Below are 25,554 nucleotides of genomic sequence, written 5' to 3' on the forward strand. Positions count from 1 at the left end.
GCCTCGCCCTCCCCCCTCCGTCCATCAGCGGTATCCAAGGTTTCAGGAACGTAGCATTTATGTGAGATGACCAACTATGTGTGTCAGACATTATTTGCTGCAAGAGAAACCATTTCCTGTGGGTAAGCCACATATAATGGACAGCATATAAATAGAGGAATGGTCTCTACATAAATGAATCATAGTTTACATCACAAAGCCACACATGATACATCATTTTAATTTTATGAGAAACAGAACTGCCACATCTACACTGCAGATCAATTAAGGTCTGTTCTCTCAGCTGATAGTCCCCGTTTAGCTTAGAAAACAACTACAGAGAACATTTTCATTTGGTAAATGTGAGAACCCTTTATCACCCATCAAATATCCATGAAAGGAACCTCTCATAATAGAGCACTGTCTGTGCACAGCATGGTGTAATGTATCTTTCGGCAGACACTGAGGCTACAATGTCTTTCAACAGGAACTGTGACAGAACAGGTGTACAGAAACAGCACTCCCAGTACAGGACAAGTCATGTAAGACATACCACGCTTCTATTTCGTGAACGGACTGAGATATCGAAAGGACATTTTTGGGGTATTATAATAAGTTATTGACACAAATATAGCTTATTTGAACAGAACAATATATCTTTTTTTTCATCCTTCCTTAGTTTCTTCCATATTCTTGGAGATGTAGTTTGTCTAATGCAACTAAATGAAAGGTAGTTTGTATTGAGCCAAACACGTTTTGCTTCTTTTTATTTGTGAAGCACCTTCAGCGGCCTGTAATAAGTATTTTGCTTTTGCACATAGTAATACCTATATATAAAAGGAAATGTCCTAACTGACTTGACTCATCGCTGCCCAGCTCAAACTGCTAAAGACAGAAACTTGAAAATTTGGAGAGGATGTTAATCTTATACTGTGTATACTGCAGGCACCGTTTAAGAAGGTATTTTTTGCAATAGGGGACACAAGGTTTTCTGAAAATATGTCACTATTGAGTCAATTTTGAAGGTAGAACTGCGAAAATTAGTATTTGGTTTTACACTGTTTGCACAGCGTGTCAGTTTACTCATGGGCAATGGGCGTAACAACATAAAAATTCAATTAAGAGAAACAAAAACTGTGTAGCCCATACAGTCTATGCGAGCAAAGCATTGGGAGCTAAGCCAGTCGCGTACAGATTTGTTACTACGTCACAGTTTTTTGTACCACAAGTTTCGAGAGATTAACTTACTACTTGTGGCTACATATGATTTGTGATATTGTTAGAGTATAGGTACTGCCGATGAGTTGTACTGGGTCTGTGCATGTGCATTAAATAGCAGACTGTTGAAAAATTTACTTACTGTATTTAATCAAATCTGAAAAGTTTATGCATTTCCCACATCTGATGCTATACTTTTGATACCCTAATTTCCCCGAGTCAGTCAATGCATTTGTTTCTCCACATAAGCGACTAATTAAAAATATGACTAAATTAGAGAAATTATGAACCTGGAAATCTTACATGAAAATAGGTAATCCACCACACAGGTGTACAATGTACCAACCAAATAGTATCTTGAATTTCAATACTTGTTTATCTATTACAAAGTAAAAGAAAATTATTTTTGGAGTCAATAGGTTGACATCACACCTAAATATGATCCTTACAGAATTATAAAGTGAAATATAATTACTGATTTGTCAAAATTTTCTTATATTTTATATATGCCCACAAGACAACAGGCTGGCAGCGCACCTAATTTTTAGCTAGCTACCATCTCTCTGTCAGTGTCTACACTTACACATGAAAAGTCAGCACTGAAACAGACTACCAAGCACTTGAAAACCGTATGTTGAAATCCATTCACAGATTTATTTTGAGTAACATTTCAATCACTGTTGTGGACAATCAGACCTCTGTCTGAGCTTCTGTTTGGGAAAACAATTGTGCCTTTAGTCATTAGCTCCTGACTTCAATGGGTGAATATTTATACAAACACTGTTGTGTACGGACAGAGTGGACAAACAACTGGTGTTATTTGTGAAAGAGATATGAAAACAGACATTAGCAATGAACTTGTTCAAAAGCAACCACTGGATTATTATACCACTGGCTATGATTTATAGGAACTCTAACTCGGCTGAATTGCAACATCATTTTGAAGGAAAGTAGACCGATTACATCATGCAAGAATTACTAATTAAAGAATAAACAACAAACTGCTAATTAAACAAGGGACTGCAGAAAAGACTGGACATCCATCAGGTGTGATTTAATTGAAATAAAAATATGACAACAAGTGGATCTTATATGATGGTACTGTGTCTATTATTGCTCAACTTTGTTAAAAGCCCAATCAGTTTTCAGCAAGAGTGAGTTATGAATCTACCAAGAAAAAATAATCTACAACAAAGTAAGCAATCTTGTACCTACTAAGGTAATATGTTATTTTTCTCGGCCCTACTTTACACAATATAAAATACATGGCTGGCTACAATTCTTGTAAGCAGAACTCTATCCTAATGTCTACTGTAGGAGAAGGGGCTTAAAAAACTATTTCTAATGTGTGTACATTGTCTCGTTTCCCCCCCCCCTCCCCCTCCCCACCCCAAAGACCTCGCCACTGATTGGGTGGCACACGTAACTCAGCAATACAGATAGCCATACTGTAGGTGCAACCACAGCAGAGTGGTATCTGTCGAGAAGTCAGACACAAAGCTCACATCCACCACAGTAGTACAAGTTTACTTGCCAACTGGCTCTGCAAATGAAGAAGAGACTGAAGAAACTGATGATAAGATAAAAGAAAAGATTCAGATAGTTAAGTAAGACGAAAATTTAATCGTCATGGGGGACTGGAATTCAATAGCAAGAAAGGGGAGAGAAGGAAAACTAGTGGGTGAATATGGACTTGGGGGAAGGAATGAAAAAGGAAGCCACCTGGTAGAATTTTGCACTGAGAATAATTTAACCATAGCTAAAACTTGGTTTAAGAATCATGAAAGAAGATTGTATACATGGAAGAGACAAAAGAAGGCTTCAGATTGATTATACAATTCGCAACCAGATTTTAAATTTTAAAACATTTTCAGGGGCAGATGTGGATTCTACCACAATTTATTGGTTATGAACAGTAGATTAAAACTAGAGAAATTGCAAAAATGTAGGAATTTAAGGAGATGGGACCTGGATAAACTGAAAGATCCAGAGGTTGTAGAGAGTTTCAGAGGGAGCATCTGGGAATGATTAACATCAGCAGAAAGGAATACAGCAGAAGGAGAACGGGTAGCTTTGAGAGATGAAACAGAGAAGGTAGCAGAGGATCAAGTAGATAAAAAGATGAGGCATGGTAGAAATTTTTAGGTAACACAAGACATACTGAATTTAATGATGAAAGGAGAAAATACAAAATGCAGTAAATGGATACAAACATCTTAAAAATGAGATTGACAGGAAGTGCAAAACAGCTAAGCAGGAATGGCTAGAGGACAAAGTAAGGATTTAGAAGCATATGTCACCTGGGAAAAGATAGCTGCCGCCTACAGGAAAATTAAAGATACCTTTCGAGAAAAGAGAACCAGCTGCATGAACATCAATAGCTCAGATGGAAATACAGTCCTAAGCAAAGAAGGGAAAGAAGAAAGGTGAAGGAGTATATAGAGGGTCTACACAAGGTAATGTAACAACATTACAAAAAGGAAAGCTGCTACTCACCATATTGCGGAGATGCTGAGTCGCAGATAGGCACAACAAAAAGATTATTACAAATAAAGCTTTTGGCGGCCAGTACAGCCTTTGTCAAAAATAGCCCACACACACACACACACACACACACACACACACACACCACACACACAGACAACTCCCACAAACAACTGCAGTCTCAGGCAACTAAAACCACATTGGTGTTTATCAGGTAATAAATATGCAACCATTTGCTTTCTAAAGCGACTGGTTGCATACTTATTACCAGATAAACGCCAGTTACATCACAGTCGCAGTTCGTCATCCAAAATGGTTATACTGAAAATAAAACCACATTGATTTTTGTCTATACAAGGGAGATTTATATGAGGGCAACATTATGAAAATGGAAGAGGACGCAGATGAAGACACGAATTTGACAAACCACTGAAAGTCCTAAGTCGAAAAAAAGCCCCAGGAGTAGACAACATTCTGTTAGGACTACTGATAGCCTTGGGGAGTAAGCCATGACAAAACTCTTCCATCTGGTGTGCAAGGTGTATGAGACAGACTATAAGAAGAATATCATAATTCCAATTCCAAAGAAAGCAGGTGCTGTCTGGTGTGAATATCACAAACTATCAGTTTAATAAGTCATGGTTGCAAAATACTAACACGAATTCTTTACAGCAGAATAGAAAAACTGGTAGAAGCCAACCTCAGGGAAGATCAGTTTGGATTCCAGAGAAATGCGGAAACACATGAGACAATACTAACCCTACGACTTCTCCCAGAAGATAGATTAAGGAAAGGCAAATCTATGTTAATAGCATTTGTAGACTTAGAGAAGGCTTTTGACAATGTAGACTGGAATACTCTCAAATTCTAAAGGTGGCAGGTGTAAAATACAGGGAGCAAAAGACTATTTACAATTTATGCAGCAAGATGGCAGTTATAACAGTCGAGGGGCATGAAAGTGAGCAGTGGCTGAGAACGGAGTGAAATAGGATTATAGCCTATCCCCAATGTTATTCAATCTGTTATTGAGTAAGCAGTAAAGAAAACAAAAGAAAAACTTGGAGTAGGAATTAATGTCCAGGGAGAAGAAATAAAAACTCTGACATTTGACGATGACAATGTAAATTTGTCAGACACAGCAAATGACTTCGAAGAGCAGTTGAACGGAATAAACAGTGTCTTGAAAGGAGGACATAAGCTGAACACAAATAAAAGGATAATGGAATGTAGTCAAATTAAATCAGGTGATGCTGAGGGAATTAGATTAGGAAATGAGACACTTAAAGTAGTAGATGAGTTTTGCTATTTGGGCAGCAAAATAACTGATGATAGTCAAAGTTTAGTGGATATAAAATGTTGACTGGCAAAGACAAGAAAAGCTTTTCTGAAGAAGAGAAATTTTTAACATCAAGTATAGATTTATGTGCCACTAAGTCTTTTCTGGAAGTATTTATATGGAGCAAATTACAGCAGATTTCAATGCTGGGCCACCAACAAGTTTCAGCGTGTGAACCATTCAATGAAACATAATCGATATGGGCTTTCAGAGTCAAAGGCCCACTTGTGTACCCTTGATGACTGCACGACACACAGCTTTATGCCTCGCCTTGGCTCGTCAACACCGACATTCAACTGTTGATGACTGGAAACATGTTGCCTGGTCGGATGAGTCTCATTTCAAATTGTATCGAGCAGATGGACGTGTACAGGTATGGAGACAACTTCATGAATCCATGGACCCTGCGTGCCAGCAGGGGATTGTTCAAACTGGTGGAGGCTCTTTAATGGTGTGGGGCGTGTGCAGTTGGAGCAATATGGGACTTCTGATATGTCTAGATACGATTCCAATAGGCGACATGTATGTAAGCATTCTGTCTGATCACCTGAATCCATTTATGTCCATTGTGCATTCCGATGGACTTGGAAAATTCCAGCAGGGCACTGCAACACTTCACACATCCAGAATTGCTATAGAGTAGTTCCAGGAACACTCTTCTGAGTTTAAACACTTCCACTCGCCACAAAGTTCTCTAGACATGAACATTACTGAGCATATCTGGGATGCATTGCAACGTACTGTTCAGAAGAGGTTTCCACTCCCTCATGCTCTTACAGATTTATGGACAGCCCTGCACGATCCATGGTGTCAGTTCCCTCCAGCACAACTTCAGACATCAGTTGACTCCACGTCACATGGTGTTGCAGCTCTTCTGCGTGCTCGCGGGGGCTATAAATGATATTAGGCAGGTGTACCAGTTTTTTTGGCTCTTCAGTGTATACTGTTTCATGAAGAAGTTATATCTCATAATTTTTGAATTAGAGAGACATTCTGGACCTAGGTCCTCAGCCTCAAGATTTCAGTCAACTGAGACAAAGTTAATGGCACGAATAAGTATGGTAAAGAAGCACAGTGAACCGAAAAGGGATCTCAGGTGACTGTATCATGGTTCCTATACCCTTTCCGCTCACACACTTAATCTAACTACAATTTAGCTGAGGCATAAAATAGGTAATATTTCAATTTATCTCAATTTGTGAATGAGCTTTTCTTCAAATTTATATGCATATTTAATTTTGTGTTACAGATGAATACAAATGCAGACAATGATGAGCCGCAACACTGCGACTGAACATTGCCTGGTGGCAATTCAGGCAAGTGTCAGAGTAAGGAAACTATATAGATGGAGCAAAGGCGAATGGGTGATGATACGAGCTATAAATGGGAAAATCCACTGACGTAAGTCACCTCGACGAAGGGTACAACTGTCACAGCCGAGCGCCTGTGGGTGAGCGTCTCTGAAACGGCAAGGCCAGTAAGCTGCTTGCGATCTACAGTCAAGAGCGTCTATGAAAAGTGGTCGAATGATGATAAACCACCAATAGGTGACAAGGTGATAGACATCCATATTCCATCACAGAACTTGGCGGTCAGAGGCTTGCTCACTCTGTAAAACAGGATAGGCGGGAGATCTGTAACAGATCTGATGACACAGTACAATGCTAGTACAGAGCATAATGTCTAGCACACAGTGTTGAACATGCAGCTCTGCAGCAGATGACCCCTGTGTGTTCCCACATTGACCCAACAATAGTGTCAATTACGACTGCAGAGGGCACCAAGATCAGATCCCGGATTAGTGGAATCGTGTCGCGGGGTCAAATGAATAGTACTTCTTGTTATACCAGGTTGACAGTCTTATTACCTACGTGAAAAACTGCTCGAAACATGCCCTGGACAACGGACTCAGACCGGTGGGGATAGTTCTACAGTCTAAGATAACAGTCGCGACACTCCATCTCGTTTTAGTTATCCACAGTGATAGCAGCACCCCAAGTGGCCAGGAAGTGACACTTCTGAGTATGATATCGGATGAGGGCGAATGTTAACATTTATTTTAGTTTGTAACTTAGTTTTTACAATAAAGAGCATATGTACTGCCATAAGGGTCAACACTAACAAAAAAAAGGACACGTCCTGCGAGGTACGAAATGAAACATTACAGGACGGTTTATTTACAATTCTCTTGCAATGTACAGATATTTACTCAATAATGTCGTTTTCCTTTAATAACGAAAAATTGCTAGTAAACTCCAAAGACCTGACATTTTGCAGAAAGACACTGCATATATACCCAACAAATGAGAAATTTGTTCGCTACACTTTCAGCCAAATCAGTGAATGTGGGAGGTAGGAAACCTACATGCAATGTAATACCTTTATTATTTAATGTACCAGTGCCTATCATAACAACAGGCAACAACAACAAAATTGTCTGCTGCTTCTCATCCAAGACGTGTGTGTAAATTGTCTTGCTTTCAGTGGAATCAGCTGCAAATATATAAGTATTCAAAAGTATTTCTCATAAGTAAGTTGTAGCATGTAGCATTGAATGAGTGTGATCTGGCAGTTTTTACATTTATTTCATGGGAATTCACATCCCTTGGGAATTTACTAACACATGGAAGATAAGAATATAACAATTATTTTGTTAATTAAGTAAAAATAATTAAAAACAAACATTATCTGTACAATGCATCTGACTGACTGTTTTCTCACCGCTTGAAGAGCCAGTGTCACTCCAGCTGTCCAATGGAAACAACTTTTTCAGCAGAGTACGTCTTGATTGTATTTATTAGATTGTGATAGTACTGTGCTATAGGGGGGCATTCACCTGGGCTTCTGGACGACCTTTGGTAGGAATCTAGGGCACCACAATAGCTGCTGACTACGTGAACATTATTGCAGAACACCTGCATCGCTTCAAGCTCGGTGGCAATCGTATCTTCCAAAATGACCGTTTTCTGCTTTGCCATTTGCAGGGGTTTCTTTTGATGATATTACAAAAGTGCTGCAAATATCTATATTGAAGTAATGATTTCATTGTATAGGTGGAATCTATTATGTAGAGACAGATTGATCTGTAGCACAGCCTGAGGTCTACATTAGGCTGGAAGATAACATTTTATTTATGACTTAGTGGAGCAGACTGATCTGTAGTATAGCTAGCTGGAAGTCTATGTTTCAGCAACAGAAACTCCTGAAGTGGCAAAACCAGAGAATGAGATTTGGGATAAAATATTTATTAGGTGTTAGAGTGTATCTGCCTCTGCAAATCAAAATTCAGTTTGATCGCCCTCTAGCATATAGTACATTAAGGTTTCCGTTAAATTAAATACCTAATCTCTCTCCCTCGGTCAAAATAAAAATATTGTTACAGCACTGGCTACACAATCACCTGTTCCACCACCATAACTTCCCACGAATGATTGCGACAGACATTACCAACACACACTACAAGCTTAGAGCATGAACGGCTAAAGTTGCACCATCTACATGTCAACAGTAGTCTCTTAACAGGAGAAAAAACTACATATGTTTTTGTGAGGAAATGAAAAGAGCTAATGAAACTCAAAAAGCAAAGTCCTAAGTACAATTTACTACAGAATAACTGGTCAGACCAGTAAAATTAGCAAGTTACCTAAATCATAGTGATGACAATGGTGATGGTGGTGATGACACAAAATCAATACCATACAAAAAAACAATAAATAGTCTCCATTAACTGCAACTTACCCTTCCTCTTGCACAGAATGGGGTAAAGTATGCAGCCATAGAAACATTTGAGCACCTCCTATGTGAATTAAATGTGCTGCAGATAACGAAAGTTTTATAGACTTTGCAACTCTTTCGCCTTTATACATGAATGTCTGAGCATGCATTATGTATATCATACAGACTTTCACATTCTGTATTTGTGCCCTCAATGATATTTGTTTCACGGGCAGAAGACCATGGTCTGAGGCATATTTAAGTACCTTACATTACAACTCCTAATGCTGGAGACATCATCAGAAGCTACAAAAATTCAGATAGCAGTTTTGAACTCTTACAAGCTAAGAAAGCTGAAATTTTTATACCATTGTAGCATGTATCAACAGTTTAGCTCACTGAGTTGTTTAAATATGAAACTGCTCTTATAGCCACAGACGACATCTCCAACTAGGAGCTGAAATGTAAGGCACTTAAATATGCCTCGGACATGGCTTTATACCTCGAAAACAAAAATGATGCAAGTATGTAGATGGTTGGGTTACTTTTATCAAATTTTATTGCAGATTAAGATTAAAACAAAAGATCCAGTTAAGATCACTGTAAAGTGTCAATCAATTTGTAAAATATCACTTGTTTGTCTAATTACTTAGCAGTGTGTCATACTGTTTGACATGTTTGTCAAACATAAACTGCATTTGTGGTGCTCGAGAGAAATTTTGACCAGTGGCCTATTTGGTGAGACATTGGACATTGGTTGCGTCGATGTTTCACAGTGCAATTTTTGTGAGAAACAGTTTTTATTTCAATTTATTTCACCATATGCAGATAAAACAAAAACAGCACTAGCAATTACCAAAATGGTAGACATGCTGCGTCTTTCTCAGCCGTATATGATACAGGAAGACTAAAGAGAATTAATATTTTACACACAACTAAGCAGTGGGAGTAAAATAAAACAAAAAATATTGAAGCCTTATGGTTCTTCTATGGACAACCTGTGTGTTCCCACATCGCGGAACATTAATTAACTTTAATTAGAGGACCAAACAGAAGAAGATAAATGTTTACATAACTGTGTCTTGCTTTTTCAATATGAGTGCACAGTAACTGTAACTAATTACTAAAAGTTTGACTGCTTACTGGGAGAAAGTTGATGTAATTGTATCGTCAGGTTTTGAATGTACGATTTCCTTCAGTAGAATTTTGTGGTATATTTATCTCTCAGTTATAGCCATTCCCTGGACCAACATTTTGCTTTCTTTTCCTTCTTTATACAAATGCTTAAGTCAAATGGAAGAAATTCTTTGTCTGCATTGGAAGCCATTTTCACTAGTGTCACAATACTTTATAACACAATGTGTGCAGTCTGACAGCTGCTTCAAAACTGAGGTTAAATTTGACAAACTTCGTTGGTTCATCTGCACTTAAGTTTGACAAACTCTGGGTTAGGCAACAGCAATTTTGACAAATAAGTTTGACTACTTACAGGGCCTTTTGTATATGGCCAGCGGGTAGCTCTTTTCCACAGAGAAAATGTATCTTATTTGTGGACCTTTTGTATGTTCCACACTATGGTGAAAAGTCATGAACATAACCTGAAGAATGTACAAAAAAGACCTAAATAAAGAAAAACAAAAAATTAAATTACCTCTTTAGAAGAAACCTCTTGGCACTGAAATAGGCTATCAGGTAACCTCGACAACACGACAGTCGGTCTGGACAAGTAGCACTTGACGATTTCGGCAGGAAGTCGCCGGAGTTGCACAGAAGGCTTCCAGAACGGAGACAACCGTTCAGTAGAAAGTTTTCCCTTTCCTGTCTTCTGGTTACGAGGTTGGAAAGAAAGAGAGTTACTGGAAATTGCCACATCACTGTCTTTAATAACTGATGGCTGTAATTGTGTTATTCCTTTTGTATTTACAGAATTCCGTTTGTTGGTAACAGCCAATTGCCGAACGGACACCTTCGCAACCTTCCTAGGGCGCGGATCACTACTCGCCCGTCTTTTCATGGCACAACGGATCTGACGCACCTGATGGTCTTTTTCGGGCACAAAAGCTGCCGAGCCTACGGTTTCGTCACAAGTCTCTTCCAAGCAGCAGCCACAGTCCGGGACGCAGGTGGGGCTGCCCGAGCGGAACTTCACTGCAGAGGTGATGTCACTGTTCTCGATGTGGCAGCAGCAATAAGTCAGCTGCCTGACAGCCGACTCTTCACCAGCTGACCGCCTACCCTTCCTCGCCTGTGGACTATCCTTCCTCCCACATCGCAGCTTCGAGCCAGTTTCCACAACAAACGAATGAAATTTCAGTGAATCTGGAGGAAACAGACGAGACTCGCGCCTTGTCAACCTCCAAGCATTCAGTCCATTTGCACTGAAATTTGACATGCCGATATCATCCCAGACGTAGGAGAAATGCGGGCAGTTGCTCCTTCATCTGAAAAAGAAGGAAAATATCAAAAGAATCATAATACTTGAATATTACTACATTAAACACTCACATTTACAAATCACTTCCTAGAACGACAGGAATTTAGGACTAACAGAAATCCAAGAGGAGGATCCTCTGTAACATAAGTGGTCGTGAACAGAAAGTACAGATTATGGGAAAGAGAAGAACTGTACAGGGAAACTGGAACACTGATTGAGTCAATTACAAAACAAAGATTAAAATTTTATTAATTCATGGACACATATTTAGGATGGATGAGAAGAGGCTGATAAAATAAATTTTTAACATACCTGACAGCAGACCTAAAGTTTTCCACAAATGGTTCAGGGAGGTAGGAATGGATCTCAAACGGAACAGATTAAATCAAGTGGACTTCTCCAGTTAATTAATACCTGATACGTATTTGTAACATCGCTGCCACGCAATAAGGTTAAACAAAGTCTGGTTGGTCTTAGAAATTAGCTACAACTATGCTGGATCCCCCCCGGACGCGTGCGCGTACACCAAACACACACACACACACACACACACACACACACACACACACACACACACACACACACAGAGAGAGAGAGAGAGAGAGAGAGAGAGAGAGAGAGTTGACAATGGTTCATCTTTTCAGACTCTATAAAACGGCAGTTGACCTCAGGCATAAACAAATGAAAACTTAAGTCTTCCCAAGAGAAGAGGAGCAGAACGGGGCAACAAGTCTAGCCCCTCTCTCACAGTGCTGGCAGCCTACTGCCGTCTTCTGCGCTCCTGAGAAAACAGAATTGACAAAATGATCATACAGCTCACTGATCCCTTCTCGTGTTGCAGGTGTCACACACTAACCCTATTGAGGGTCACGATTACTCTCTTCAGTCACATTAAAAAAACCGCCTCCCCCCCTCCAGCCCCCCCCCCCACACACACACACACATGATAAAGCAAAGGAGAGTACAAAAGGCTTTTAATAAATGCTACAGTGCATTGTTTTGGCCGACAATGGCAGTCTCATAAACACAATAATTCTGGTATCTTGGCAACTATAATGCAAAATCTCCCCCATGTAACACTGTGTAGTGCTTCGAGAATTTCCATGTAAATTCTAGAACCACTTGGCCTTCCTCCATCTTGAACCCACGATATTTTAAATAGAAGTGTGAGAGAGATGAATCAGACCTACTGTGCATTGCATGTTTTTGCGTGCAGGTCTAAAAACAGTCACGAGCAAAATGTGGATGTGGCGGCCGAATGGCGGCCAACAAGTACCTGCTGTACGATCCACAGAGTTTCAGTGTATGTGTAGAGAAGAGCCTATGCTATTCTTTGCTGGTTTAGTAACTGTGATGATTGTTAAGAACAAATGGAGAAATGAGATTAGACTTAAGTAATTCACGTGTTGGACTTGCTAGAAGAAAGACATGTTCATATTTTCTGGTGGTTATTAAACTACCAGATCTAATAGAGTCTAATGTTTGACGACTTGGTTGACTTGCACGAGTTCGAATATTTATATGGGAGGTGGTGAATTTGTTTTTTGTGGAAGTTGAAATATACAATGACTGAACTAAAAGTATTCTTTGAGTATCAAATTATTTCAAGAGCAGAGAGACAGTCTGATAAATTCCCTTAACCAGCATTATTCTTCGGAGAAGAAGTTTTTGGAGATCGACATGGCCAGCTATCCAGAGAAGAAGATCGGCTGTGTATACCAAGTTAGTCAACCTATGGGAGAGAGGTGGGAAGTTTGCAAACCAGCTCCACATCGCTTCTCGTCATCTAAAGCGTTAGAACTTATACATTAAAGTGTCTGCATTATATCTTCAGATCAATCAATTTCAATTTCATATTTCTCCTGAATAATGATAAGATTAAATATGATGTCTTTTGAATGCATACACTTGCACTACACAACAGATCCACTTATAGTATAAATATATTCTGCAAAACTTTGCTGACTGTCAGTATATCACACAACCTTGAAAAAATGCACATTTTCCCACACCCGGGCCTTACAGCACACACCACACTATAACTAGCAAAGTGTGTTTTCAGCATTTCAGTACACAGCCAATAATAAACACCTCTCCCTGTAAGCCAGTGGCTGCCATTGTGTACATGTAAACTTTGGAGGCAAGACTGGGGATAAGAGTACTCAAGATTTTTCTGAACAATAATCTGAGAAGTTTTAACTTGCATACTTCCCACTACCAATGTTTGTCACACACTGTTACTGATGCATACCAAGACACCATGGTTGAAGTACCAGCTTAGCATTTGTGACTCACAATTTTGCAAATAGTATCTAGCAGGAAGAGGGAGAGGGGGAGGGGGTGGGGAGGATGGGGGGGAGGATGGTGGTGGGAGGGTGAGAGGGGGTGGAGAGAGAGAGAGAGAGAGAGAGAGAGAGAGAGAGAGAGAGAGAGAAATAAAAAGTCCTAGTAGTACTTAAGTAACTTAGGAGCAATCAAACACTGGAAATTCCAGGTTGGAATATCAACAAAGTCAGGGAAAGGACAGACTGCTCTGATATTCACCATCTAACAGTAAAGAGGGCACACTGAGTTGCAGACAGGCACAAAGAAAAGACTGTTATTCAGTTAGCTTTCAGTCACAGCCTTCTTCAGAAAAGAAAACACACACATTCATGCAAGCATGAATACCTCATGCACACATGACCACCGCCTCTGGCAGCTAGGACCAGAATGCAAGTGGCATGTTGGACAAAAGCAGCAATATGGAGTGGGGAGGGGAAGGGCAAGGGATGGTTGGGGGCAGAGAAGAGTGCTGTCTAGCGGAGCATGTAGGTACCAAAAACAGGCAGGACAAGACTGTCAGGCACTGTGTCGGGAGGCTGTGAAGCAGGGAGTTTGTGATGGGGAGGGGGGGCTGGGGGGGCTGAAAAGAGAAAGCCAGAGAGAAGCAAGGAAGGAGAAAGGCAGGTGGGTGTGTTGGCAGAGGACAGCACACAATGAGGGTGAGGGGACGTGAACAGGGAGGTGGTATTAGGATGGGGCCATGAGCGCAGTTTAGAAAAGATGGTGGCGAAGGGAAGAATCCAGATGGCCCATGTTGTGAAGCAGTCATAGAATTAAAGACTGTTATGCAAGTTATGTACACTTCCATGTTGTGCCACAGGATGGATTACCATGCTCTTGGCCACAGTCTGGCAGTGGCCATTCATTTTCGTAGCCAGCTAGTTGGTAGTCATACCAATATAAAAAGCTGTGCAATTATTGCAGCTGAGCTGGTATATGACATGGCTGATTTCACAGGTGGCCCAGCCTCTGATGTGATAGGATAAACCTCTGACAGGACTGGTATGGGAAGTGCAGGGTGGGGGGATTGGGCAGGTCTTGCATCTGGGTCTTCCATACGGATATGATCTTTGTGGCACGGGATTGGGATTGGGAGTGGCATGGGGATGGACTAGGATGTTCTCGTAATCCTGTATCATTTCTGAGGCCTCAAAAATGTTTACTATGTCCCCAAAGCTTTAAACAAAAGAATGGTAAGGTTTCTCAATCAACATTTTTTGTTGTTTACAGTGGTCTGATACACCTCAAAAAATGGATGATTCATTGAAAAATTATATTATTGTGCAAATAAATTCTGAAACAAAATAAAAATAGCATATCAGCTAATAATTATTACATGATCAAAAGTGCATTTATTTCAATAAATCAAATATCTGCAAACAACATATACCCTAGAACCAAGAATTTGCAATGGTTATTTCCCCCCAATCCGTTTTCAGCCTCAAATCCAGTAAGCACACTTTTTTCCCCACCTTGATGTAGTTAAAAATTAATTTCAACCCATGCTTACTACACACAGGAAAATGTTTCGTATATTTACAGATGTAAAATGATTCCCAACAAATTAGAGTAAAACTTCCTGGCAGATTAAAACTGTGTGCCCGACCGAGACTTGAACTCGGGACCTTTGCCTTTCGCGGGCAAGTGCTCTACCATCTGAGCTACCAAAGCACGACTCACGCCCGGTACTCACAGCTTTACTTCTGCCAGTATCTCGTCTCCTACCTTCCAAACTTTACAGAAGCTCTCCTGCGAACCTTGCAGAACTAGCACTCCTGAAAGAAAGGATATTGCGGAGACATGGCTTAGCCACAGCCTGGGGGATGTTTCCAGAATGAGATTTTCACTCTGCAGCGGAGTGTGCGCTGATATGAAACTTCCTGGCAGATGGTAGAGCACTTGCCCGCGAAAGGCAAAGGTCGCGAATTTGAGTCTCAGTCAGGCGCACAGTTTTAATCTGCCAGGAAGTTTCATATCAGCACACACTCCGCTGCAGAGTGAAAATCTCATTCTGGAAACATCCCCCAGGCTGTGGCTAAGCCATGTCTCCGCAATATCCTTTCTTTAAGGAGTGCTAGTTCTGCAAGGTTCGCAGGAGAGCTTCTGTAAAGTTTGGAAGGTAAGAGACGAGGTACTGGCAGAAGTAAAGCTGTGAGTACCGGGCGCGAGTCGTGCTTCGGTAGCTCAGATGGTAGAGCACTTGCCCGCGAAAGGCAAAGGTCCCGAGTTCGAGTTTCGGTTGGGCACACAGTTTTAATCTGCCAGGAAGTTTCATATCAGCGCACACTCCGCTGCAGAGTGAAAATCTCATTCTGAAAATTAGAGTAAGGTTGGTTATCTGAGGTCTCCATGCAACTGTGACTGGAGAACACTCAACAACAACACAACTGCTGCAGAAAACATATACAAAAGTAGCTACCATTCAGAAAGCACACTGAAACTGATGCCAGCCCCACATTTTGAAGAGTAATAAATAAAGCACTTTGATAGTAATGTTTCATGTTCAGGAATGAGAAGGAGTGATCTGTTTTAGTTGGTAAAAAACTTTCTGTGCCCAAGATGGCAAAAATACTTATTTAATTTCTACAAACGGTTTTCGTTTAGCAGTCTTTTTGTTGTGTCTGTCTACAACTCAACATCTCCACTACACAAAGAGTAGCAATCTATCTTTTTTAAAATACTGTAATTTAAAATACAATATCACTAAGTCTCAAACACAATCAATAATAGTAAATATAATTTTGCTTACATGCTAGTTCCATTAATCATATAATGGTCTCAGCAGGAACAGCAGTTCATCTCCAGAGTTCTTGGTGTGAAGTGACCATTCCAAGAATGCCACAGCCAGATTCATGTCCCTGCTAAAAACACAAATTTCGCATTATCAGCATCAATTCTGACAAAGAAACAGTTACCATTCATGCACATACATTGAGAACAACTAAAACAACTACTAACTCTCCTAATAGCTATTCTACATGCAAGACTCATTACTACTCTTGAAGTGAACCACGAAAGCCACAACATTGGAGGGGTATCTGTTGAGAGGCCAGACAAATGCGTGGTTCCTGAACAGGGGCAACAGGCATTTCAGTAGCAGCAGGGGCAACAGTCTGGATGATTTGAGTGATCTGGCCTTGTAACATCAACAAAATGGGCTTGCTGTGCTGATACTGCGAACAGCTGAAAGCGAGGGGAAACTACAGACGTAATTTTTCCCGGGGGCATGCAGCTCTACTGTATGGTTAAATGATGGTGGCATCCCCTTGGGTAAAATATACTGGAGGTAGAATGGCTCCCCGTTTGGTTCTCCAGGCAAGGACTACTCAGCAGGATGTAGTCGTCATGCGGAATAAATCTGGCATTCTACATGTTGGAGTGTGGAATATTAGATATCCTTAATTGGGTAGGTAGATTAGAAAATTTAAAAAAGGAAGCAGACAGGTTGAAGTTAGATAAAGTGGGTATTAGTGAAGTTAGGTGGCAGGAAGAACATGATTTCTGGTCACATGAAGACAGAACTGTAAATACAACATCACATAGAGGTAATGCAGGAGTGGGTTTAATAATGAATTAAGAAAATAGGAATGCAGATAAGCTGCTACGAACAGCACACTGAACACCATCATTGCAGCCAAGATACACACAAAACCCACACCCACCACAGTAGTACAAGTTTATATGAAAACTAGCTCCAAAGATGAAGAAGTTGAAGAGATAAAAGAATTTATTCAGATAGTTAAGGGAGATGAAAATTTAGTTGTGATGGGCAACCAGAATTTGATAGTATGAAAAGAAAGAAGAGGAAAAATAGTAGATGAATATGGAAGGGGGGAAAGGAATGAAAGAGGAAGCCATGTGGTACAATTTTGTACAGAGCATGATCATCACACACCCTTGGTTTAGGTACTATGAAAGAAGGCTGTATATGTGGAAGAGACCTGGAGACACTCTAAGGTTTCAGATTGATTATATGAGGGCGCATTCCGCACACCCCCTCCCCCCCCCCCTCCCCCCCCCCTCCCCCCCCCCCCCCCCCCCCCCCCCCCAAGCCCGAAAACACTGCTACAAATGTGAAACGTTACTTACTTATTATTTGAAGTCTCCTGAGTGAGCGCAATAAGTTTCTGTCACTTCTGACAGATAGTGTAGCTGCAGGACAGTTTCAATTGGTGTCTGTAGTAATGCATATTACAAACAATGTGCTGTCATTGAATGTCTCATTGCAGAGAAAGAAACTGTGGGGAATATTCACAAACACTTGTGCAAAGTCTATGGAGCATCTGCTGTTGACAGAAGTAGAGTTAGGTGCTGGACATGGAGGGTGAGGGCATCAGAAGGCGACTCGGTGGAGCTCCACGATTTGCAGGTGTTGGGGAGACCATCCATACATTTTGAGGACAATGAGGTGGTGATTCACACAGTGAAGCACTGGTTCTGCCACCAGCACAAGATTGGTCCATACAGGGCATACATGCCCTTGTTTCGTGCTGGAGGAAGGCTATAGAACAGGATAGAGATTATGAAGAAAAATAGGGAGTGTAGATAAAACACCATTCTTTTGTGTGTGTAATTCTCATTATGTTCAATTGAGAATTGTTGAAGGAAAAAAAAAATACAGTGCATTACTTTCTGGGCAACCCTCGTACAATGGTAAAGCAGAGATTTAGGAACCAGGTTTTAAATTGTAAAACATTTTCAGGGGCAGATGTGGACTCTGATCATAATTTATTGGTTATGAACTGTAGATTAAAACTGAAGAAACTGGAGAAAGGTAGGAAATTAAGGAGATGAGACCTGGATAAGTTGAAAGAACCAGAAGTTGCCGAGAGTTTCAAAGGGAGCATTAGGCAACAGTTGACTAGAACAGGAGAAGGAATATGGTAGTAAATGAATAGGTAGCTTTAAGAGACGAAATAGTGAAAGTGGCTAGGGATCAAATAGTAAAAAGACAAGGCCTAGTAGAATCCTTAGATATAGAAGGACATACTGAATTTAATTTATGAAAGGATAAAATATAAAAATGGAGAAAATTAAGTCAGTGAAAGGGAATATTAATGTCTAGAAAATGAGATTGACAGGAAGTGCAAAATGGCTAAGCACGGATAGCTAGATGACAAATGTAAGGATTTGGAAGCATATGTCTTTAGGGGAAGGACAGACACTGCCTACAAGAATATCAAGAGCTCAGATGGAGAACCAGTACTAAACAAAAAACAGACAGCTGAAAGGTGGAAGGCGTATAGAGGATCTACACAAGGGAGATGTTATATGTTATAGAGGGTCTATACAAGGTAGACGTATGGAAATGAAAGAGGACATAGATGGAGATGAGCTCGGAGATATGATACTGCGCAAAGAATTTGACAGAGCACTGAAAAAATGGCTCTGAGCACTAAGGGACTTAACATCTGAGGTTATCAGTCCCCTAGATCTTAGAACTACTTAAACCTAACTAACCTAAGGACATCACACACATCCATGCTCAAGGCAGGATTCGAACCTGCGACCGTAGCGGTCGCATGGTTCCAGGCTGAAGTGCCTAGAACCGCTCGGCCATGACAGAGCACTGAAAGAATTAAGTCAAAACAAGGTCTTAGAGTAGAAAACAGTCCTTTAGAACTACTCATAGCTTTGGGAGAGCCAGCAATGACAAAACTCTTTCACCTGCTGTGCAAGATGTATGAGACAGGCAAAATAGCCTCAGGGATCAAGAATAATGTCAATAATAGCAATTCCAAAGAAGCAAGTGCTGAAAGGTGAGAATAGTATCAAACTATCAGTTTAATGGAACATGGTTGCAAAATACTAACACAAATTCTCTACATAAGAATGGAAAACTGGTAGAAGCTGACCTTGGGGAAGATCACATTGGATTCTGGAGAAAGGTAGGAACACGTGAGGCAATACTGATCCCACAACTTCTCATAGAAGATAGGTTAAGGAAAGGTAAATCTATGTTTATTGCATCTGTAGACTTAGAGAAAGCTTTTGACAATGTTGACTGGAATACTCCCTTTGAAATTCTGAAGGTAGCAGGGGCAAAGTACATGGAGAGAAAGGCTAATTACAACTTTTACAGAAACCAGGCAGCAGTTATATTAGTCGAGGGGCATGAAAATGAGGCAGTGTTGAGAAGGGAGTGAGAAAGGGTTTTAGCCTATTGCCAATGTTATTGAATCTGTGCACTGAGCAAAATTTGGAGTAGGATTTAAAGTTCAGAGACAAGAAATAAAAACTTTGAGGTTTGCCGATGACATTATTATTCTGTCAGAGACAGCCAAGACCTGGAAGAACTATTGAATTGAATGGACACTGTCTTGAAAGGAGAATGTAGAATGAATATCAAGGGCAAGACATGGACAATGGAAAGTAATACAATCAAATCAGGTGATGCTAAGGGAATTAAATTAGAAAATAAGCTACTTAAAGTAATAGATAGGTTTTGCTATTTGGGCAGCAAAATAATGGATGATGGCCGGTGTGAAGAGGATAAGGAATGTAGACTGCCAATGACAAGAAAACCATTTCTGAAGAAGAGAAATTTGTTAACATAGAATATTGATTTAAGTGTTGAGAAGTCTTTTCTGAAGATATTTGAAGAAGTGTAGCAATGTTTGGAAGTGAAACATGGACAATAAAAAGTTTAGACAAGAAAAGAATAAAAACTTTTGAAATATGATGCTACAGAAAAATGCTGCAGATTGGATGGGTAGATTACATAGCTAATGAAGAAGTACTGAATAGAAATGGGGAGAAAAGAAATTTGTGGCACAGCTTGACTAAAAGAGGAAATCAATTGATAAGACACATTCTGAGACATCAAGGGATCACCAGTTTAGCATCAAAGGGAAGTGTGGATAGTAAAAATCGTAAAAGGAGACCAAGATCTGAATACAGTAAGCAGATTCAGAAGGACATAGGATGCAGTTTTCATTCACAGCTGAAGAAACTCCCACAGGATAGAGTTGCATGGAAAGCTGCATCAAATCAGCTTATGAACTGAAGACCACAAGAACAACAACTACTACAACAAACACTAATGTTAGAATGACTATATGACGACATCAAAGAAGTTACCATACAGGATAATAACCAAATTTTACAACATCTTACCAACAATGAGAAAACAAAACTAACTCTAATAAGATTTTGAGGAAATAGCACTAAAATAGGAAAGATTGGTTTGAACACCACAGTGCTTTACTAAGCACTGTTCTGGTGGAAGTTGTGCGTAGTTGCCTTCCCCCGACCTTCAAACCTAATTAGAAGCCAGTTATAGTGAGACCTACAGTTGAATATGGATTATGAACCATGGTGCACTTCGTACATTCACCTCAACAAACAGAATGAGAGATGAAAGAAGCGATAAATCGCACAAAAAATCATAGGATTGACCAGGGACTGAACCCAAGACATTTGGATTTGTAGTCGGGCACTATATCGCTGAGCCACACAAAATGTAAGTAATGGTAGTAAAATTTTAAAAATTCAAATCGATGAAATACCATTCAAAAGAACCTTATACATTGGTGAGTTAATATATTATGACCATTGCCCACAATGTCGCAGGCACCTAGCGTGAAAAGAAAAGTATGTAAGCAGAGCAAAGATGAACAGGCAATAATTCTAATGGCTACACATGTAAAAATGGGGAAGTCCAATGATATAAGCAACTTTGGCAAAGGGTAGATTGTTATGGCTCGGCACCCGAGAAAGAGCATCTCAGACACAGCAAAGCTGGTCAGCTGCTCGCATGCTACTGTTGTGAGCTTCTGTGGGAAGAGGTTGAAGGATGGTGAAAGTATGAGTAGGCGACAAGATGTCTGACGTACTTATCTCACCACAGTACGTGGAAGCTGGAGTGTTCCCATGTTCTCTCACTGACATCATCAATTACTCACTAACACCATCAATTACTAGGGCAGTGGGCATGACATCATCATGAATAAACAGTGGATCAATAGAAAAGAGTCACCTGATCAAGTGAATCATGTTTCTCATAACAAGTCAATGGTTTCTGCGCTTCAGATGCGGGCCTCTATGAACAGTATTATGCTGTGAGACACATTCACCTGGAGTTCCATAGTACATGTGGCAGAACAAGAAGGCACCACGACAATGTAGACTACATGAACATTATTGCAAATCACTTGTATCCTTTCACACTCAATGTCTTTTCCAAAAACAGTGAAATCTTCCAACGGAATAACAACCCACATCACAAGGCCAGAACCGTGCTACAGTGGTTTGGGGATAACAATAGTGAAGTCATGTTGATTTCTTACCAAATTTGATTAATAGTAGAAAGAAACAACATTCAAAGAGGAACTCCTCGATTTGTCACGAGTTTCTTTAGTTTGTGTAAGAGCAGCACTTAAATGCTCGGCAATCTCACATGTGAGCGACTACAGGATAGACATCTGTTTGTCAAGTAAGGGTTTGATCACAAAATTCCAGGAGTGCATATTCCACGATGAGTAATATTCTTTCCACATATATCTGTGTAATAAGCACAACAAAAACTACAGAAATGCAAGGTTTCATAAAGGAGGTGTGCTGACTGTCATTCTTCCTGTACATGATCTGCAAGTGGAATACAGAGAAGGTAAAATTATATTGCCCTGCTCCGTACCCTCTGGGCTGTGCTGTATGGCGACTTGAAGAATAATACATATAAATAGGCCTATATAAAATTACATTTTTCCCGAGTTATCAGTTATGCTATGGTAGTTTTTTGTTGCTAATGTGCTCTACAATAAGAAGTGAAATTCATTGTTTTGAAACTAAACAAGATGTTGTTTATCTACTCTCTTTCTTTATCTCTTCCTGAATTAACCAATTGTCTAAACTATTGTAGCAATCCACTCAATAACCCTGGTGTGGGTGACCTAGAGCAGCTGAAGTAATAAAGAGCAGAATTGATAGCCACCAGTTGCTGTCAGGAGGCACAATTCTAAGATTTATCACTGCTAACTGGTTTGTGGGCTGTTTTGGGAGAAATGGGTTGGGCGGACATGGAAGAGAGGGGCAATGATGTACTGGGACAAGAGGGCTAATGATGTACTCAGAAAATAGGGAAAAAGGAAGAGTGTAGCCCAATTAATTCAGAGTATGCTGACAGGATTACATCATGAAATGAGACAATATAATAGTACCAAAATTTTACTATTTAGGGAGAAAAATAACTGACAACAGATGATGTACAGATGACAGAAGATAAGCAGTACAGAAGAATGCTGAAGATTAGGAGGTTAAACCATGTAACTAATTAGATGGTACTGAATTGAAAAGAAATGTATGTCACAATTTAATTAAAGGAAGAGATTAGTTAACAGGACGCCACTGGGGCATAATAGAATCACCAATTTTGTAATCGAGGGATGGATGGAAGGTAAGGGGGTGGGAGAAGTTGTAGAGGGGCACCAAAGCTTGACTACAACAATCAGATTCAGTTTGCAGTAGTTATATATAGAAATTATAGCATGGAGAGATGCATCAAACCTGTCTTAAGACTAAATACAACAATGTAAGGCTCACTACAAAAAAATAATTCCAGGAATAACTTCCTCAACCTAAAGTCTATTGACTTCTTAAACATCTAAATTTACACGTGATGTCAAAGTATTCTTCTTCTTAATAAAAATAAAGAAATTGTGGTTTAATGTCCAATCAATGCCTTGTTCATTACAGATGGAGGGTACACTCTTACTGGGCACCAAATAGGAAGAATACTGATGCATCCTTTTCAAACCAATTATCCCAGCATTTGTCTTAATTGGTTAAAGGAAACCACAGTGTGGCCAAGTCTGGATGGTGGAATGGCGATTTGTACTCTGCTCCCCACAAGCGCAAGTTAACTGAGCCATTTGGCTCACCACTCTGTTCTGGGATGCACCTTTTTCCTTTTTGTCCTAATGATATGACCTGACCGGGCTTGGCTTCACGTCACGCCCCCCCACACACACACATCTAAGATCTGAAAGTTTTGCAATACTGGTCATTTCATTCATTGTTTGGTTTCGATGCTCTTGCAATAGCCATGTCTGCACATAAAAATTACTGGTCCTGGGTCTGCCTGTTATCCAAGAACTGTTTTTTCATACAAACCAAAGTGTGCTGACACATGTTTGAATTTGTATGGAGAGAAAAAAAGAAAAGAAATGGAAAAAAAAGAAGAAGAAGAAGAAACAACAACAGTTGTGTGCAAAACAGCTGGACCCTGTATCCAGTAATTGGATATCAGATTTTGAATTTGAAAATTTCAAAAATTTGTCTTTTCCCATTTTCATTCACTAATGTCTTACAGCATCATGTTTTGGGGCAAATTGTCACTGATGAAAGAAATGTTTGTTTATTGCACATAAGTGTGTGTGATAAGGATAATGTGTGCTGCGATTCTTCAACTTCTGCCAGCATAATTCATCACAAAATATTTCACACAAACTATCTGAGCATAATGTATGAGCTCTTTAAACAGCTGGACGTGCCTTTCAGTACATAGAGTATCTTTTGAGTTTGTTGTCAAAAATTTATCTCAGTTTGAAAATAACTGTAACATTCACAGATATAATACTAGAAAGGCAAATGATTCACTCCATCCACCACTTAGCCTTACTGTGAACAGAGAAGAGTGAGGTCTTCAGCCATAATAATCTTCTGAGCACCTACACAGTGATGTAAAGAATTTCACAACTAATTTCAAACAGAAACAAATTATCTCTGTGTTTTGATGAAAAAAAAGCTACTTAAGACGCAAATAATTACCTAGCTTCCTAACCTAGCAACTAATGAAATCCCCCCCACCCCAAAGATCACCAAACACTGCGTTTTCCATATTGTATACTACTACTGACAGTAGAGCATGGCGGGAAGGGGCTGACTTTATGACCACCACAAAAATTAAAAAAAAAGAAAACAGAACAAAAATGCACAGTTTGCTGTTTCACTTTTATTAATACAGACTTACTAATGTGTAAGTAGTATTCAGTGTCTGAAAATATCTTTTAGTACTCCCTTGGCAACATTTTCAATAACATATGCTACCACTCAATAACATATGCTACCACTCCCCCCCCATGAACCATGGACCTTGCCGTTGGTGGGGAGGCTTGCGTGCCTCAGCGATACAGATGGCCGTACCGTAGGTGCAACCACAACGGAGGGGTATCTGTTGAGAGGCCAGACAAACATGTGGTTCCTGAAGAGGGGCAGCAGCCTTTTCAGTAGTTGCAGGGGCAACAGTCTGGATGATTGACTGATCTGGCCTTGTAGCATTAACCAAAACGGCCTTGCTGTGCTGGTACTGCGAACGGCTGAAAGCAAGGGGAAACTACAGCCGTAATTTTTCCCGAGGACATGCAGCTCTACTGTATGATTAAATGATGATGGCGTCCTCTTGGGTAAAATATTCCGGAGGTAAAATAGTCCCCCATTCGGATCTCCGGGCGGGGACTACTCAAGAGGACGTCGTTATCAGGAGAAAGAAAACTGGCGTTCTACGGATCGGAGCGTGGAATGTCAGATCACTTAATCGGGCAGGTAGGTTAGAAAATTTGAAAAGGGAAATGGATAGGTTAAAGTTAGATATAGTGGGAATTAGTGAAGTTCGGTGGCAGGAGGAACAAGACTTTTGGTCAGGTGATTACAGGGTTATAAATACAAAATGAAATAGGGGTAATGCAGGAGTAGGTTTAATAATGAATAAAAAAATAGGAGTGCGGGTTAGCTACTACAAACAGCATAGTGAACGCATTATTGTGGCCAAGATAGACACGAAGCCCATGCCTACTACAGTAGTACAAGTTTATATGCCAACTAGCTCTGCAGATGATGAAGAAATTGATGAAATGTATGACGAGATAACAGAAATTATTCAGGTAGTGAAGGGAGACGAAAATTTAATAGTCATGGGTGACTGGAATTCATCAGTAGGAAAAGGGAGAGAAGGAAACATAGTAGGTGAATATGGATTGGGGGGAAGGAATGAAAGAGGAAGCCGCCTTGTAGAATTTTGCACAGAGCATAACTTAATCATAGCTAACACTTGGTTCAAGAATCATGA

General features: G+C 40.1%; 1 protein-coding gene across 1 annotated transcript in view; it reads right to left on the minus strand.

The window, feature by feature from the left end:
• The window catches only part of LOC126210488 (uncharacterized), a 347,809-nt gene that overhangs the window by 312,297 nt on the left and 9,958 nt on the right, over positions 1-25,554 (minus strand). Inside the window, exons 3-4 of the mRNA XM_049939722.1 lie at positions 16,240-16,351; positions 10,383-11,172 (exon numbers count right to left, since the gene is read on the minus strand). Coding sequence (XP_049795679.1) covers positions 10,383-11,123 — 741 coding nt within the window. The 5' untranslated portion in view covers positions 11,124-11,172; positions 16,240-16,351. The remainder of the gene's footprint in view (positions 1-10,382; positions 11,173-16,239; positions 16,352-25,554) is intronic.

This window comes from Schistocerca nitens, chromosome 10 (genome assembly GCF_023898315.1).
Source record: "Schistocerca nitens isolate TAMUIC-IGC-003100 chromosome 10, iqSchNite1.1, whole genome shotgun sequence".
Taxonomy (NCBI): Eukaryota; Metazoa; Arthropoda; class Insecta; order Orthoptera; family Acrididae; genus Schistocerca; species Schistocerca nitens.